We start from the raw sequence: 18,745 nt of genomic DNA, 5'->3' as shown, positions 1-18,745 counted from the left end.
GGGTCCAGGTTGGTTGGGGTCATCCACAGAGTGCTGAGAGTCATCGCTGCCGGTGGGATCATCTTCCTGCCGAGCCTGGGCCTGTGATTGTTCTCCCCCAGTGTTGGGGGGAGATCCATGACGTTGCCCTGTGTGTGAGAGAGAGACAATGTTAATGCTGTTTCATGCGACATCCATGTTTCATACATGTTCTAGTTGCCACAGTTCCTCCAGGTAGTTGTATGTGCCTAGCATTCACATCAATGTTCACTTGTGGATGGGTATGTTGCAGGGGACTGATTGAAATGTTATCCAGGGTCTTTGACATGTCGCATTTGGCCTTGGATGCTTTTTTGGCTGTGGCTTGATCGAGTTGTGTCACATGTCCATTGTGAGAGTGTGTGACTCCATTGGCTGCCCCGGGGGTGTGTGCTTGTGTAAGGGGTGAGTGATCATCCCTCAGCCCGACGCTGTTCAACATCCACATGGCCCCCCTCACACAAGTGGCCCGCCACCACAACCTCAAAAACATCTCCTATGCCGACGACACCCAGCTCATCCTCTCCCTCACCAAGGACCCTCACACCGCCAAGACAAACATCCACGAGTGTCTGAGGGCCATCGCCGATTGGATGCGGAGCGGCCACATGAAACAGAACTCGGACAAGATGGAGGTCCTCATCCTCAGACCCACATCCTCAGCCTGGGACGACTCCTGGTGGCCGATCGCTCTGGGGACATCACCGACACCCACCAAACACACACGCAACCTAGGATTGATCCTCGCATCCTCCATCTCCATGTCCAAGCAGGTCAACGGCGTCTCCTCCTCCTGCTACGACACCCTATGCACGCTCCGCCGGATCTACTGGTGGATCCCGACCTAAACGAGTAGAACAGTGACACAGGCCCTCGTCAGCAGCTGACTGGACTATGCCACTGCACTCTACGCAGGACTCCCATCCACACACCAACAGCGGCTACAACGCTTCGGAAACGCCTCGGCACAACTGATCGTCAATGCCCCCCACCACAGCCACATCACCCCCCTCCTGAGAGACCTGCACTGGCTCCACATCGACAAGAGGATCACCTGTAAGCTCCTCACCCACGCACACAAGACACTCCACACCGCCGGACAAGCCTACCTGTACATCAGACTCAGCTTCTACACCCCCACCTGCCAGCTCCGATCCGGCATCCTCACCCTCGCAGCTGTCCCCCGCATCCAACGTACGCCAGCCTGCAGCAGATCCTTCTCCTACCTCGCCGCCAAGACCTGGAAGACCCTCCCAACCCACCTACGACTGACCCAAGACCTACTTGCCTTCAAGAGACCCCTCAAGACCTGGCTCTCCGAGCAGTGGTGGAACCCCCCCCCCCCCCAGCACCTTGAGACCCTCACAGGTAAGTAGCGTGCCTTACAAGTACCCTGATCGATTGTTGATTGATTGACGGTGCCTGCTGGTGGGTGTGGTGTGATTTGGCAGTGGGTCTCCCAGGTGATGTATCTGTCCCACCATGGCGCATGCTGCCATGTCAGTGAGTGTGAGTTCCTGTCCTAGATTTCTGAGCTTGTTGTGTTTGTGTTAGAGTTTGCAGTTGACACAGGAGGGCCTTGTGCTGCCTACAGCAGGGCCAAGTGTCAGCTACCTTGTCAGTACTTTGCCCGTCCCTGTGCATTGCGCATGGTGCATGGGTATGCACCTGGGCCATATGGGCTGAGGGCAATGGTGTCTGTATCTGAGTTGTACAATATGTTTAGTGATTCCCAACCTCCCAGCATCCTGGACATCCAGTCTTGGGATTGTGGTTTGTGTAGGCTGGGACATGGCATGGCCTTGCTTTGTGAATGGGGCATACTCATGTTAGTGGCATGAGCGTTGTTTAGAGTGTGGTTGTGTCAGGTGAGGGCTTGGGGGTAGGTGAGTGCATTTGTTGTAGTTGGGGTGTGGATGCCATTCCCCCCATGTTACGTAAGTTGTTTGTGTACTCACCAGGCTCTCGAACTCCTTCGACTCCGTGTACTCCCACCGGCGGAAGCAGGGCCATCACCTTCTCCTCCCAGGGATGGTAATGTACCGGTCTGCGGGGCAGCCCACCTCCTGTGATGTTACTCTGGGCGTAGTCCTCATTCATTTTGCACTTGACTGCCCGCCGAAGATCGTACCACCTGGCTTGACATTCATTCCTGGTCCTTCTGATGGGCGCAACAGCATTCACCCGATCGACGATACTCTGCCACAGGCTAGTTTTGTTGGGATATGCTGGTCTGTCTGACCAATGTTCCAAAGAGCTGTGGCTCGACTCTGATGGCTTCGTTGACAAGTATGTCCAGCTCCTCCCTTGTGAACTTTGGATTCTTGTCTGTGGGCATGGTGTGGGGTGTGGGTGTGGATGGTTGTGGGTGTGTGGGTGTGAATGTGTAGGTGTGTGTGTATGTGTAGAGGGGGTCTGTGTGAATGAGGTTGTGTGAAGGTGTGTAGGTTAAGGTGTATGGGTGCAGTTGTTTGTGTTTGATGTCTGCCAGCAGTGGGTCTTTTGCAAAGGCTCATGGTTTGTGATTGTGGGCCCTTTTTATTGGTCCATTTGTGGGTGTGGCTGGGTTTGAACTTTTGGTGGGTGTGTTATAAGAGGTGGTTGTGAGTTTGGGCCTCTGTTTGCCTGTTTGGATGTGCCAGGTCAGTCTTTTAGTTTTTTTTTTCCTGTAGACGTGTTTTTGGGTGTTGTGCGAGTCGAATTGACCCTCCTTGGGCTGTTTTACAGTGTCCTGGTTCAGTACGAGTCGTTTTCACATATGTAAGGTGCGTCCATAGCTATGTAGTTGTACAGTGATCACATATGCAATGGTGTTGTACGATTCGTACATACGCGATGCTGGGGTACGGTGTTGGGGTACGGTGCGTCCAAGTACGGGGCTGGGGTGGGGGGTACGGGCATACATACGCGTGTGCTGGGGTACGGTGCGTACATGTGCGGGTGCTAGGGTGGGGGGGTACGGCGCGTACATACGGGGGTGCTGGGGTACGGCGCGTACATACGTGGGTGCTGGGGTGGGGGGTACGGGGCGTACATACGTGGGTGCTGGGGTGGGGGGTATGGCGCTTACATACGCATGTGCTGGGGTATGGCGCGTACATGCGCGGGTGCTGGGGTGGGGGGGTATGGCGTGTACATACGCGGGTGGTGGGGTACGGCGTGTACATACGCGGGTGCTGGGGTGGGGGGTACGGCACGGACATGCGCAGGTGGGGTGGGGGGGCGTACGACTCGTACCCCGGGCCCAAGTGTAGGCCCGGGTAGGGGTCGTACAAAGTTCGCTCCATACTGGACGTTTTCCATACGCTTGTGTATTCGGGACGCCGGTACGGATCGGACTTGTGCGCTCGGACTTCAGTTTTACGACTTGTACGTAAAACTGTCCGGGGACGTCTCGTAGACTTTTCCCGATGCAATTAGTATGTATTTTTACTGTACGAATCGTACTTTGCCGTTTGTACGGGACTTGTATGACTCGTACGTAAAAAAATACGGATACGAGTCGTACGGGAAGAAAAAATACAGGATCGGAATCGGCACCCAAATATTTATCTGCACAACGTTTTGTATGCACAACTCCTGGTACCTCTCTGATTGTTCCAAGCTTTCACCTAGCTCAGCTGGTTGGTACATCCGTTTCGGTAGTCCCTACCAAAGCTTGAAATTACTTGGCACTGCTCCTGCTTCCCAAAATGACCTTCACAGTTCCAACAAACGTTTAAAACGCCCTCATTTAAGTTACCTATTCATTAAGACCTTCATTTCTCTTTCTCTAGAGGAGCATCACCTAGTCAAAAACCAGATCACCTTTTTGAAGATTTGCTGCTTCACAAATGCAAAATATTAAAATTACATCAGAAATTAGCTTTAGTAGTTGACATTGTCAAATTATTGCCATGTTATACTTGTATGGTGATATTAATGCATTTGACATGCCCTCTCCCTGGAAACTGTGTTTTAGGCTTGGGATACTAATGCCAGTTATACCTGACATGCTTTTACACTCAATTACTCATCATTTATAGTTCACATGCACAACTTAAACCTGCAGCATGCCAAGTTTAATTCCTATGACTTTGCTGATCTACTTCCCCACAACTGTCATCCTCCCCTATTCATCCCTCAAGTTTACCAAAGTATCATAGGTCTGAAATTCTCCCACTAATATTTGTTACTCAATGCAAAAGGAACACAACAGTTTGCAGTTACCAGGTGTTGAATTATACCCGTAAGTATGTGTTAATGAAGTTGTGTCTGTTGTGCTAGATATCATTCTTGTTGCAACTGACCCTGTAGATGGGACTGGACCAATAGCTGTCTCCGTGGATGTGTCATTAGTTACATTAGTTGAAATGGAACTGCTTGTTTTTAACATGGTTGTTGAGCTCTCAGTGCTGTGAAGTGATTCAGAGCCAGGACTTATTGATATTGTTGTGTGTCCAGTACCACTAGTTGTCTGTGCTCACAGATTCTGAATGTGACGTGTCTTCCGTTATCACTGGTGTACTTGATGCCATCACTGTTGGAGAAAGAATGTACTATTGGAGGACACATTTCTAATATACTGGAAACAAATGCCATGAGATCCTAATTGCATTAAGTTACCTAATATTACTAATTATACCGGACAATTGTGTAGATTGTCCAGGCAGATCTTGAAATGGATCACTGACAAAATATCGAGAAGGAGAATATCGACCTACAAAAATATCGAGGAAAAAATGTAGAATGACAAAATATCAAATCCCTATCTCCAAACAGGTAAGAAAAAAAATATAGAATCCAAAATATCGTTGTAAAAAATATAGTTGGTCAAAATATCAAATTTTTAAATGTCTTAAAAGTAATGTAAAATTAAGGAAATGATACATATAATTAACTAAAACATACTTAAAAATACTTAAATAACTTTAAAATTAATAAATAATTAATGTAAGTAAAAAAAAAATATTTAATACATGTATATTAACGTAATATAAATTAAAAATATTCAATATTTTTTGCGTAGGATAGCGGGCGGGTAAAATTTACTATTACCACTCCAGTAAGTGCAATAGTAGGGAAAGCGTTGGATAGCGGGAGGGTAAAAATTACTATTCCCACTCCAGAGAGTGCAATAATAGGGAAAGCATTGGATAGCGTAGGGGTAAAAATTACTATTCCCACTCCAAAGAGTGCAACAGTAGGGAAAGCGTTGGATAGCGTAGGGGTAAAAATTACTATTCCCACTCCAGAGAGTGCAACAGTAGGGAAAGCGTTGGATAGCGTGAGGGTAAAATTTACTATTCCTACTCCATTGAGTGCAACAGTAGGGAAAGCGTTTGATAGCATAGGAGTAAAAATTACTATTCCCACTCCAAAGAATGCAACAGTAGGGAAAGCATTGGATAGAGTAGGGGTAAAAATTACTATTTCCACACCAGAAAGTGCAACAGTAGGGAAAGCGTTCGATAGCGTAGGGGTAAAAATTACTATTCCCACTCCAGAGAGTGCAACAGTAGGGAAAGCTTTGGATAGTGGGAGGGCACAATTTACTAGTCCCACTCCAGTGAGTGCAACTGCAGGGAAAATGTCAGATGGCGTAGGGGTAACAATTGCTATTCCCACTCCAAAGAGTGCAACATTAGGGAAAGCGTTGGATAGCGTAGGGGTAAAAATTACTATTCCCACTCCAGAGAGTGCAACAGTAGTGAAAGCGTTGGATAGTGGGAGGGTAAAATGTACTATTCCCACTCCAGTGAGTGCAACTGTAGGGAAAGCATTGGATAGCATAGGGGTAAAAATTACTATTCCCACTCCAAAGAGTGCAACAGTAGGGAAAGCGTTGGATAGCGTAGGGGTAAAAATTATTATTCCCACTCCAGTGAGTGCAATAGTAGGGAAAGCATTGGATAGCGTAGGGGTAAAAATTACTATTACCACTCCAGTAAGTGCAATAGTAGGGAAAGCGTTGGATAGCGGGAGGGTAAAAATTACTATTCCCACTCCAGAGAGTGCAATAATAGGGAAAGCATTGGATAGCGTAGGGGTAAAAATTACTATTCCCACTCCAAAGAGTGCAACAGTAGGGAAAGCGTTGGATAGCGTAGGGGTAAAAATTACTATTCCCACTCCAGAGAGTGCAACAGTAGGGAAAGCGTTGGATAGCGTGAGGGTAAAATTTACTATTCCTACTCCATTGAGTGCAACAGTAGGGAAAGCGTTTGATAGCATAGGAGTAAAAATTACTATTCCCACTCCAAAGAATGCAACAGTAGGGAAAGCATTGGATAGAGATGGGGTAAAAATTACTATTTCCACACCAGAGAGTGCAACAGTAGGGAAAGCGTTTGATAGCGTAGGGGTAAAAATTACTATTCCCACTCCAGAGAGTGCAACAGTAGGGAAAGCTTTGGATAGTGGGAGGGCACAATTTACTAGTCCCACTCCAGTGAGTGCAACTGTAGGGAAAATGTCAGATGGCGTAGGGGTAACAATTACTATTCCCACTCCAAAGAGTGCAACATTAGGGAAAGCGTTGGATAGCGTAGGGGTAAAAATTACTATTCCCACTCCAGAGAGTGCAACAGTAGGGAAAGCGTTGGATAGTTGGAGGGTAAAATGTACTATTCCCACTCCAGTGAGTGCAACTGTAGGGAAAGCATTGGATAGCATAGGGGTAAAAATTACTATTCCCACTCCAAAGAGTGCAACAGTAGGGAAAGCGTTGGATAGCGTAGGGGTAAAAATTATTATTCCCACTCCAGTGAGTGCAATAGTAGGGAAAGCATTGGATAGCGTAGGGGTAAAAATTACTATTCCCACTCCAGTGAGTGCAATAGTAAGGAAAATAATAATTTAATATTTTATTAAAAATAAATTAATTATTAATACCAAAAAAAGTATTACAATTATTTACCAAACACACAATATTTAATAATTAATTATAAATACCAATAATTGTTTTTTAATTAATTACCTATTAATAATTAATTAACAACCAATTAATTTTATATACCAAAAATTAATAAATACAAATAATACCAATTAATAATTAAGTAATAATACATTAAGTATCAATATACAAACATTATTTCAATAATTAATTATTTACAATTAAATTACTTCCCACCATATTCCCCTATAAACCCACAACCCGCTACAAATAATAAATTAATACAATTAACATAATTATCAATTAAACAATTAATACAAATTAATTACCAATTAATACAAATTAGTTACCAATTAATAATTAATCAACAACCAATTAATTTTCAATACCAATTAATAATTACCTAATAACAATCAAATTACTTCCCACCCTATTCCCCTATAAACCCACAACCCGCGACAGAAGTAATACGCAAAATTAACATAAAAAATGTAAGAATTCCTAAACATTATTATTTAATGTACTATAGTTAAATTACTTCCCACCCTAATCCCCTATAAACCCACAACCGGCTATAGAATTAAATTACAGAAAAATGAAATAACATAAAATTCATTACTTGAAAAAATTTAAAACATACATTCCAAAATTAATACATACTTTTAACACATACACTAACACTTAAAACACTATTAAAAAAATCGATATTTTTAACAACTATATTATGACTGTCGATATCTCTTACTTCTATATTATTTAAATAGATATATCTTACCTGATTTTTAATATTCTTCACCACTATATTTTGGCAATTCGATATTCTGTACATTCTATATTAAAAACTCGATATTCTGTCCAGTTGATATTTTTTATTCGATATTATGTCTGTTTACCCTTGAAATGAAGAAAAATAACCAGTATAAAGTCCTAGGGCCCTTGGACATTCAGCAATTTTAGGCAATATTCTATATCACTGTTCCTAAATCTCCAATGATTTGATTTCTATAATTCCATTTCAACCTCCGGAGTATGGCTGACAACCTGACTACACATGGTGCTTCCTTTCCACATTTGGTGACCAGCACATTGATGCACAAATGTTTGCTAACCAAGAATACATACTGCCTGGATCAGTATGGATGTCCAACCATCTGCTGTTGTGGTGTAACTATGACTCTACCACATCATCTTAAACAAATAGATCATTATTTTCAACTCCCAGCACCTCACATGTCTCTAAGATTTTCCTGACAGAGTCCTGTGTCTTTTCACCTATGAGCCCTTCAGCAGCTCCTTGTATCGTGTAAACTGGTCTGGTCTGCCCTACACATCCATCAGTCTAGAAAGCTTTGTCCATGTGAGTTCAGAAAAGGACTGACTTGAACCGAAAGATGGACACATCCTCAACACAAATACTTTCTTTCTACTGGGGAAGTGTCTCTGAAGAATAATTGGTCCGGCTCCGTTGCTAGTGGCAGCCAGATCTGAACGCCAAACCCCTAATAATCTGAACATAATCATGGAATCACCTTTAATGCCATTTGTCATTCACTGCACAAATACACCAGTTGTTCACTACCTGCTACTTCATGCTTCTTGTCATAAGGAATATTATTCATGTTGTTCTATCTAGACCTAGGAATATGGATCTTCAGTTGCCGTTTCTTTGGTACTTACACTGGTGTAAATCCTTATCTCTTTACCGTCTTGGTTAACCTATAGATAAATCTCAGCACATTCAGAGCCTCTCAGCCAGATTGATCTTGAGGTTAAACAGAGGAGCTCACATCACAGCTTGGCGGCTATACACAAGATACCCAGTCACAAGAGATGTTTATGCAAAGCCGTGGCTGTCACGAAAATGTCTTCATGGAACATCAAATATTTATCTGCACAACGTTTTGTATGCACAACTCCTGATAGCTCTCTGATTGTTCCGAGCTTTCACCAGCTCAGCTGGTTGGTACATCCATTTCGGCAATCACCATGTTATACTTGTCTGGTGATTTCAATGCATTTGACTTGCCCTCTCTCTGGAAACTGTGTTTTAGACTCGGGAAACTAATGCCAGTTATACCTGACATGCTTTTATACTCAATTACTCATCCTTTATAGTTCACTTGCACAGCATAAACGTGTAGCATGCCAAGTTTAATTCCTATGATTTCGCTGATCTACTTACCCACAACTGTCATCCTCCCCTATTCATCCCTCAAGTTTACCAAAGTATCATAGGTCTGAAATTCTCTCACTAATATTTGTTACTCAATACAAAAGGAACACAAAAGTTTGCACTTACCAGGTGTTGAATTATACCCGTAAGTATGTGTTAATGAAGTTGTGTCTGTTGTGCTAGATATCATTCTTGTTTCAACTGACCCCGTAGATGGGACTGGACCAATAGTTGTCTCCATGGATGTGTCATTGGTTATATGAGTTGAGATGGAGTTGCTTGCCGTTAACATGATTGTTGAGCTCTCAGCACTCTGAAGCGATTCAGAGCTAGGACTTATTGATATTGTTGTGTGTCCAGTAGCACTAGTATTGTCAGTTGTTTTGTCTGTTCTCACAGATTCTGAATGTGACGTGTCTTGTGTTATTTCTGGTGTACTTGATGACATCGCTGTTGAAGAAAGAATGTACAATTAGTGGACACATTCCTAATATACTGTAAACAAATGCCATGAGATCCGAATTGCATTAAGTTCCCTAATAATGTTAGTTATAAGGGGGAGATTGTGGAGAGTGTCCAGGCACATGTTGAGATGGAGGAAAACACACTGTATAAAGTACTAGGGCCCTTGGACATTCAGCAATTTTAGGCAATATTTTATATCACCTGGCCCTAAATCTCTAATGATTTGATATCAATATTTCCATTTCAATCTCCGGAGTATGGCTGACAAATTGACTACACATGGTGCTTTCTTTCCACATTTGGTGACCAGCACATTGATGCACAAGGGTTTGCTAACCTAGAATACATACTGCCTGGATCAGTATGGATGTCCAAACATCTGCTGTTGTGCTGTAACCATCACTCTATCACATCATTTTAAACAAATAGGACATTATTTCCAACTCCCTGAATCTCACATGTTTCTCAGCTTTTCCTGACAGAGTACTGAGTCTTGCCACCCAGGAGCCCTTCAGAAGCTCCTTCTATCATGTAACCTGGTCTGCTCTGCCCTACACATCCATCAGTCTAGAAAGGTTTTGCCATGTGGGTTCAGAAAAGGACTGCCTTGAACTGAAAGATGGACACATACTCAGCACAAATACTTTCTTTCTACTGGGGAAGTGTCTCTGAAGAATAATTGGTCCGGCTCCGTTGCTAGCGGCAGCCAGGTCTGAACGTCAAACCCCTAATAATTTGCACATAGTCCTGGAATCACTTTTGATGCCATTTGTCATTCACTGCACGTATACACAGGCTGTTCACTACCTGCTTCTTCATGCCCTTTGTCATGAGGAATATTATTCATGTGTTTCCAGCTAGACCTAGAAATATGGGTGGTCAGTCTCTTGTTCTTTGGCACTTACACTGGTGTAACTCCTTATATCTTTACCGTCTTCCTTATGCTATAGACAAACCTCAGCACATTCAGAGCCTCTCAGCCAGATTGACCTTGGGTATGAACAGAAGAGCTCACATAGCAGGTTGGCGACTTTACTCAAGCTACCCAGTCATAAGAGTTGTTTCTTTAGAGCCGAGGCTGTCACGAAACTGTCTTCATGGAACATCAAATATTTATCTGCATAACATTTTTTATGCACAACTCCTTTTAACTCTCTGATTGTTTCAAATTTTCACCTAGCTCAGCTGGTTGGTACATCCTTTTCGGTAATCACTACTAAAGGTTGAAATTGCTTGTCCACTGCTCCTGCGTCCCACAATGACCTTCACAGTTTTAACAAACTTTTTAAACGCCCTTGTTTAAGTTACCTATTCATTAAGGCCTTAATTTCTCTCTCTCTAGAATAACATCATCTAGTCAAAAACCAGATCACCTTTTTGAAGATTTGCGTGCTTCACAAATGCAAAATATTAAAAATACAACAGAAATTAGCTTTAGTAGTTGTCATTTTCAAGCAATTGCCATGTTATACTTGTCTGGTGATTTTAATGCATTTGACATGCCCGCTCTCTCTGGAAACTGAATTTTAGACTCGGGATACTAATGCCAGTTATACCTGACATGCTTTTATACTCAATTACTCCTCAGTTATAGTTCACATGCACAACTTAAACGTGCAGCATGCCAAGTTTCATTCATATGATATGCTGATATACTGCCCCACAAATGTTAGCCTCCCCTATTCATCCCTCAAGTTTACCAAAGTATCATAGGTCTGAAACTCTCCTACTAATATTTCTTACTCAATGCAAAACGAAGAGAACAGTTTCTACTTACGAGGTGTTGAATTATACCCGTAAGTATATGTTAATGAAGTTGTGTCTGTTGTGCTAGATATCATTCTTGTTGTAGCTGACCTTGTATCTGGGATTGAACCAATAGTTGTCTCCGTTAATGTGTCATTGGTTACATGAGTTGAGATGGAGTTGCTTGCCGTTAATATGCTTGTTGAGCTCTCAGCACTCTGAAGCGATTCAGAGCCAGGACTTATTGATATTGTTGTGTGTCCAGCAGCACTAGTATTGTCAGTTGTTTTGTCTGTGCTCACAGATTCTGAATGAGACGTGTCTTCCGTTATCACTGGTGTACTTGATGCCATCGCTGTTGGAGAAAGAATGTACAATTAGAGGACACATTCCTAATATACTGGAAACAAATGCCATGAGATCCTAATTGCATTAAGTTACCTAATAATAGTAATTATAAGGGATAATTGTGGAGAGTGTCAAGGCACATGTTGAGCTGAAAGAAAACACACCACATAAAGTACAAGGGCTCTTGGACATTCAGCAATTTTAGGCAATATTCCATATTACCTGTCCCTAAATCTTCAATGATTTGATATCAATAATTCCATTTCAACCTATGGAGTATGGCTGACAAATTGACTACACATGGTGCTTTCTTTTCCGCATTTGGTGACCAGCACATTGATGCACAAAGGTTTGCTAACCTAGAATACATACTGCCTGGATCAGTATGGATGTCCAACCATCTGCTCTTGTGCTGTAACAATCAGTCTACCACATCATCGTAAACAAATAGATCATTATTTCCAACTCCCAGCACCTCACATGTATCTCAACTTTTCCTGACTAAGTCCTGGGTCTTGCCACCCATGAGCCCTTCAACAGCTCCTCGTATCGTGTAAACTGGTCTGGTCTGCCCTACACATCCATCAGTCTCGAAAGGTTTGCCCATGTGAGTTCAGAAAAGGACTGCCTTGAGCTGAAAGATGGACACATCTTCAGCACACATTCTTTCTTTCTACTGGGGAAGTGTCTCTAAAGAATAATTGGTCTGGCTCCGTTGCTCGCGGCAGCCAGATCTGAACGTCAAACCCCTAATAATCTGCATATAGTCCTAGAATCACTTTTGATAGCATTTGTCATTCACTGCAAAAATACACAAGCGGTTCACTACCTTCTTCTTCATGCTTCTTGTCATAAGGAATATTATTCATGTTGTTCCAGCTAGACCTAGAAATATGGATGGTCAGTCACTTGTTCTTTGGCACTTACACTGGTGTAACTCCTTACATCCTTACCGTCTTGGTTATGCTATAGACAAACCTCAGAACATTCAGAGCATCAAAGCCAGATTGACCTTGAGTTTGAACAGAGGAGCTCACATCTCAGCTTGGCGGTTTACACAAGATCCCCAGTCACAAGAGATGTTTATTTAAAGCAGAGGCTGTCACGAAAATATCTTTGTGGAACATCAAATAGTTATCTGCATAATGTTTTGTATGCACAGCTCCTGAAACTGGTCTGGTCTGCCCTACACATCCATCTGTCCAGAAAGATTTGCCCATGTGAGTACAGAAAAGGACTGCCTTGACCCGAAAGATGGACACATCCTCAGCACAATACTTTCTTTCTACTGGGGAAGTGTCTCTGAAGAGTAATTGGTCTGGCTCCGTTGCTAGTGGCAGCCAGATCTGAACGTCAAACCCCTAATAATCTGCACATAGTCCTGGAATCACTTTTGATGCCATTTGTCATTCACTGCTCACATACACAAGTTGTTCACTACCTGCTTCTCCATGCTTCTTGTCGCATAGAATATTATTCACGTTGTTCCAGCTAGACCTAGAAATATGGATTTCCAGTTGCTTGTTCTTTGGCACTTACACTTGTGTTACTACTTACATCTTTACCGTCTTGGTTATGCTATAGACAAACCTCAGCACATTCAGAATATCTAATCCAAATTGATCTTCAGTTTGAACAGAAAAGCTCACATCTCAGCTTGGAGGCTTTACTTAAGCTACCCAGACACAAGAGTTGTTTCTTTAGAACTGAGGGTGTCACGAAAATGTCTTCATGGAACATAAAATATTTATCTGCATACCGTTTTACATGCACAACTCCTGCTAGGTTTCTGATTGTTCCAAGCTTTCACGTAGGTTAGCTGGTTGGTACATCCTTTTTCGTAATCACTACCAATGCTTGAAATTCCTTGACACTGCTCCTGCATCCCACAAGGACCTTTACATTTTTCACAAACATTTAATATGCCCTTGTTTGAACTACCAATGCATTAAGGTCTTCAAGTCTCTCTCTCTAGAGTAACGTCATCTAGTCAAAAACAAGATCACAAATTAGCTTTACTAGTTGTCATTTTCAAGAATTTCAATGCTATAATTGTCTGGTCATTTTAATGCTTTTGAATTGCCCTCTGCCTTGAAATTGTTTTTTAGATTTGTGAAACTAATGGCAGTTTATACCTGACATGCTTTTATACTCAAGTACTCCTCATTTATAGTTCACCTGCACTGCTTAAGCTTGCAGCATGTCAAGTTCCCTTCCTGCAATTTCGCTATCCCACTGCCTCACATCTGTTAGTCTCCCCTATTGATTCCTCAAGTTTACCATAGAATCAAAGCTGTGAAACTCTCCCACAAAAATGTGTTACTCAATTCAAAAGGAGCACAATAGTTTATACTTACAAAATGTTCCATTATACCCGTAAGTGTGTGTTAATTTAGTTTTGTCTGTAGTTCTAGATATCATTCTTGTTGCAGTTGCTGAGACTGGATCTATAGTCGTCTCCATGGATTTGTCATTGGTTACATGAGTTGAGATAGAGCTCCTTGCTGGTAACATCGCTGTTGAGATCTCAGGCTGTGAAGTGATTCAGAGCCAAGACTTATTGATATTGTTGTGTGTCCAGTAGCATTAGTATTGTCAGTTGTTTTATCTGTGGTCCCAGGTTCTGAATATGACATGTCTAGGGTTATCACTAGTGTACTTGTTGCGATCACTGTTGGAGAAAGAATGTTCTATTAGAGGAAACATTTCTCATATTCCACGTACCCGCCAGACAACTCCGATCCTCCCAAATCACCCTTGCCTCCGTCCCCTGGATCCACAAGACCAGAACAGGAGGAAGGTCGCTCTCTACCTCTCTGACAAGACCTGGAACACCCTGCCCCTCAGGCAATCCACGTTGCTGACTTAATTCAGGAAGGACCTCAAAACCTGGCTCTTCGAATGATCCTTCACTCAGTCTGACCAGAAGCCCCCCTCCTCCAGTGCCTTGAGACCCTTATGGGTGTGTAGCCATGCCATATAAGTCCCTGATTGATTGATTAATTGATTGATTAATTGATTGACTGATTGATTGATTTCTCTCAGTGCTGCCCAAATGAAGATTCCTGGCTAGCATACACCTGACTGGAGGAGTGAAGCCAGCTGGTCACACTGCACTGCACTGCATGTGATACCTAGTGCCTGGGTGTCTGTTGCAATGATGGGCCACCTGCACACGGGTGCAGTGTCGATACCTTGCCACTCCTCTGTGTCTGTGAACCAAGTGGCTGGGGGTCGCTGGCCCCCAAGGCAGGTGACAGTGGACACCCTGGACTCCGAACTACACACTGTACTCGTAGCTGTGGAGAAATAGGTACCTCCCTAGAACAAAGACGCACTTCCCTTGAGGGCCGCATAGACAAAATCACAGTCGACTTCACCCTGGAACACGCAGATCATCGCAAGCTGACTGACAAGGTACGCAACATTGAGCAAGAACAGGCTACAATTCCATCCTACTAGCCATATTAAGCATTGGAGGTACAGCAGATAATGGCACATGTGAAGTCACTAGAAAGAAGAGCGAGTGAGTCTGTCTGAGGAAGCAGAAGGAGCTGACGTAGAGGCATATGCTGAGACATGGTTGCGTGACCTACTGTCAGCAGGTGAACTCTCCCCATTCTTTGTTGTGCAGTGGGCCCATCGAGTGCTGGTGAGCCGCGGGGGACAGGTCCTAGACCCTTTCTCTTCTGCCCCCTACAGGGATTGTGACGCTGTCCTGAGGGAGGTACACAAGCTGGGGGAGGTGAAAGTGGATAACGCCACAGTACTTTTCTTCCCAGACTACGCCACTGGGGTGCAGAGGTAGAGGGGTCATTTCTAGTGGTTAAGCTATGCCTCAGAGAGTTGGGCATCAAATACTCCTTCCTCTTCCTTGCAAGGCTGCAATTGGTCTCAGATAGTAACATGGGATTCTGTGACGCCGCTGAACAGGTCTGGACCTAGCTGGAATCTACTGCTCGCCAAGTGCTGCGGACAGGGAGTGAAGGGTCTGTGTAACAAGCTGCCATTCGCAGAGCCACACATAGTGGGAGGCCTAGGAGGAGCAAGTGCCCCCCGCCACAAATACAAGCCACCCCCATCTGGAGCAGGTTATACAAGAGACTTCTCAGATGGCAGATGACCTGATTTAAAGTTGATTGGTTGTGCGTTCTCCTTCCACAGTTCCAGACAGCTTTTGAGAGTCTCTGGCTTTCTGCAGTTCCCAGTCTCCAACTTCGTGTTGCTGATGTTCCGGTCTACTGAGGTCAGCACTGAGAGGGGATGAGGTCCAGTTGTCACACAAAGGGAAGTGAGCAGTTGTTCAGGTGAGTGACGCATGACAAGGGTGGTGGGGTTCTCCTTGGTAATCCTACCTGCAATGGCAGGAGGTCCATAGCTTTGTTGACGTTGCCAAGGATGAATTGTGGGAGTTCTTCCATTATCCAAGGGCATTATTTATAAGGCACTAGTGGCACTTTTGCGTCGCTGGAATGTCACTTTTTTGATGTTCCAATCATGCAATGTGCCACAGCAAATTTATAAGGCCACGTAAAGCCACTTTGCGTGGCTTTTCATGGCCTTTTAAATATCTGCCCCTTTCATGCATAAAACTGCGTGAAAGGGGCTTTCCATGGGTGTTGCTGTGGGCGTTCCTTACCAAAATCCATGGAATCTGAAGCATTCCCTTATGAGAAAACGTAAACGTAAAGGTGTCCCATCCTGCACATCAATCAGCTCTGCAACGCAGGTACCCTGGTACCGTGGCACAAGGGAGCCTGCGTTGGTGCATTGCAGCCATTGTGCACCATTGTAGGGGAAAAAGACAGGAATGCAGCCTATCTTATTGAAAAGGCGCATTCCTGCCCTTCTGTTTTGTTGCAGTATAGCGCAGCAAGATTCCTTGCAGTGCTGTCCTGCACCAAAACCTCTGAAATGAGGCCCCAAGTGTGTTTGTACCATTTTTAAGACCAGATAATTTCTGACATTAAAAAACTGCCCTCTAATTGGACTTAGTGGCAGTTTTTCTTTTTTTGTGATGTACAAGGAAACCCTTATACATATTGCGATGTTTGTTTTGCAGGCGGCTTTATGCGGGAACGCCTACCTTGCATCTCATTTTCAGTAAGTCACGCTTACATAAAGTGCCGCTATGAAAAAATCATGTAAACACTGAAAAAATGCCGCTAGCTGGACTTTGCTGCAAGTTTTAAATATGGAGATAAAAAAATGCCACTGTAACGCCAAAAATTGATGCTATGGCAGCATTAAGTCCTTGTAAATATGCCCCTCTGGGTAAAGTTTTTATGCATCACATAAACAGTAATACATTGAAAACACAGCACATGAAAAATCCCAAACCAAGGTAGAAAAGTAGAATAGTATTTAATAAATTATTTGTCACCAACATGACAAAAATCCAATAAGCAAAACTGGAGACATGTGTTTTTAAAATATTTAGTGAAAATAGCTCCAAAAAGCACTAAGTGCCAACAATAGACATATCATTGCGCTGGACCGGGACAAAGTTAAAAGTTCAGGCTAACCGTGATTGAGTGCGGGCCGGCTTCCGGGACCTAGTTAGAGCCGGCTGAGTAAAATTTCCTTAGTCCTGGGTGCATCGACATCAAAGAGTCTGTAAAGAGAGGCTGTGGAGTGCAAAAGGGGTGATGCACTGGTGTCCATCCAAACATCTGCAGCGATGCGCTGGTCCAGGTCCTGCAACAGCGACGACGTATTGGCTCGGATGCAATGCAGATTTTCTGCTTCAACGTCGATGCTGTCATTGACGTAGAAGCGCGGACTTTACTTTAAGTGCTTCGCGCAGTGGTGGTTCTGATGCACTGGTTCTGATCCAGGTAAACAGGGATGATGCGCTGGTTCTAATCCGTGCAGTGGCAAAAATGCATTGATGCTGACCACGCAGTTGTGGTGATGTGCCGTTCCCATCTCCGCAGCGGGGATGAGTGTTGAGCTAGCACCTTAAGCCACTTCCAAGGGTCCAGGTCTGGGGTGGCACCACTTGGCAGGATAAACTCACAATGGCAGAGTCCAAGTGCAGAAGCAGGATAGTTGGAAGTCTGTTATGGCCCTGGGACTTCAGATCAGGAGGCTAGCCAACTAGCCTTTGGAGTCATTCTGAATTCTGTGGGTCAAGTGATGCAGGTCCAGTTTTCTCACCAAGACCAGAATGGCAGTAGATCAGCAGAGTCAGAAAGCAGTTCTTCCAGAGCGGCAGTCCCGCAGAGTGGCAGTCCTTCAGCAGCACAGCAGTCCTTCCTGACAGGGTATCCAAAGGTCCAGAGGTGTACTGAAGTGCCATTTCTTATACTTAGGGGTGTCTTTTAATGGGGGAGACTTCAAAGAAGGGCTTTTGAAGTGGACAGAGTTCCTCCCTTCCTGCACTGACTGTGGACTCACTCCAGGGGTGGCAGGCAGCCCTTTGTGAGGGGACAGGACACAGCCTATTTGGGTGTAAGTGTGAGGATGTGCTCAGCTCCACCCTTCCATTCTCCCAGGATGGCCCATCAAGTCACACCTAAGTGCCCATTCTGGGTGGCTGTCCAGGGGAAAACAATGTCCAGCTGTCACCTTCCCAGACTTGTAAAAGAGACAGGCTGCAGACACACAATGCAAAGAGCAGGAAAATGCCAACTTGCTAACTTTTGCTTTCTCACCCTAAGTGGGCTGGGTATGCCCAGAAGTGGGTCCTGGGCTCACAGTGCTTCTGGATTCAAGCTATCCTGGCTGATGTGGGGTGAAACCCAGAAACCAGTCCTAGGATGCTTATTTCTGGTCCAGGGAGGACCTGGCTTGGCAGTTCGGGCAGGACTGTTCCCTTGAGGCACAGGGTCAAGACTGATTTGCATATGGCCAGGTCTAAACTGGGGTGGCATGATGAGCAAAAGAATGATGGATTTAACCCAGATCTTTTGACTGGGGGTGAATGTTTTGATTTGTTCTGCATTCCATCCATCAATTGTGTGTAATTAACTTTCTAAAAGTGGCATTTTCAAAATTGTAATGATAAATTTGACTTTGCCATTAGGATGCTTATGCCTAGTCGGATCCTCCACATCCTACAGGTCATTATCAGCTCAGAATGGTCTCATGGAAAGTGGCCGGAATAAGGAGCAAGATAT

The 18,745-nt window shown here is 44.0% G+C and overlaps 1 protein-coding gene across 1 annotated transcript in view; it reads right to left on the bottom strand.

The window, feature by feature from the left end:
• Nucleotides 1-18,745, bottom strand: part of LOC146788606 (uncharacterized) — a 126,047-nt gene that overhangs the window by 20,568 nt on the left and 86,734 nt on the right. The window contains exons 3-4 of the mRNA XM_085633177.1: nt 11,308-11,631; nt 9,192-9,515 (exon numbers count right to left, since the gene is read on the bottom strand). Coding sequence (XP_085489303.1) covers nt 9,192-9,515; nt 11,308-11,631 — 648 coding nt within the window. The remainder of the gene's footprint in view (nt 1-9,191; nt 9,516-11,307; nt 11,632-18,745) is intronic.

The sequence above is a fragment of the Triturus cristatus genome, chromosome 11 (genome assembly GCF_964204655.1).
Source record: "Triturus cristatus chromosome 11, aTriCri1.1, whole genome shotgun sequence".
NCBI classification, from domain to species: Eukaryota; Metazoa; Chordata; class Amphibia; order Caudata; family Salamandridae; genus Triturus; species Triturus cristatus.
This window is presented reverse-complemented; position numbering and strand designations above follow the sequence as displayed.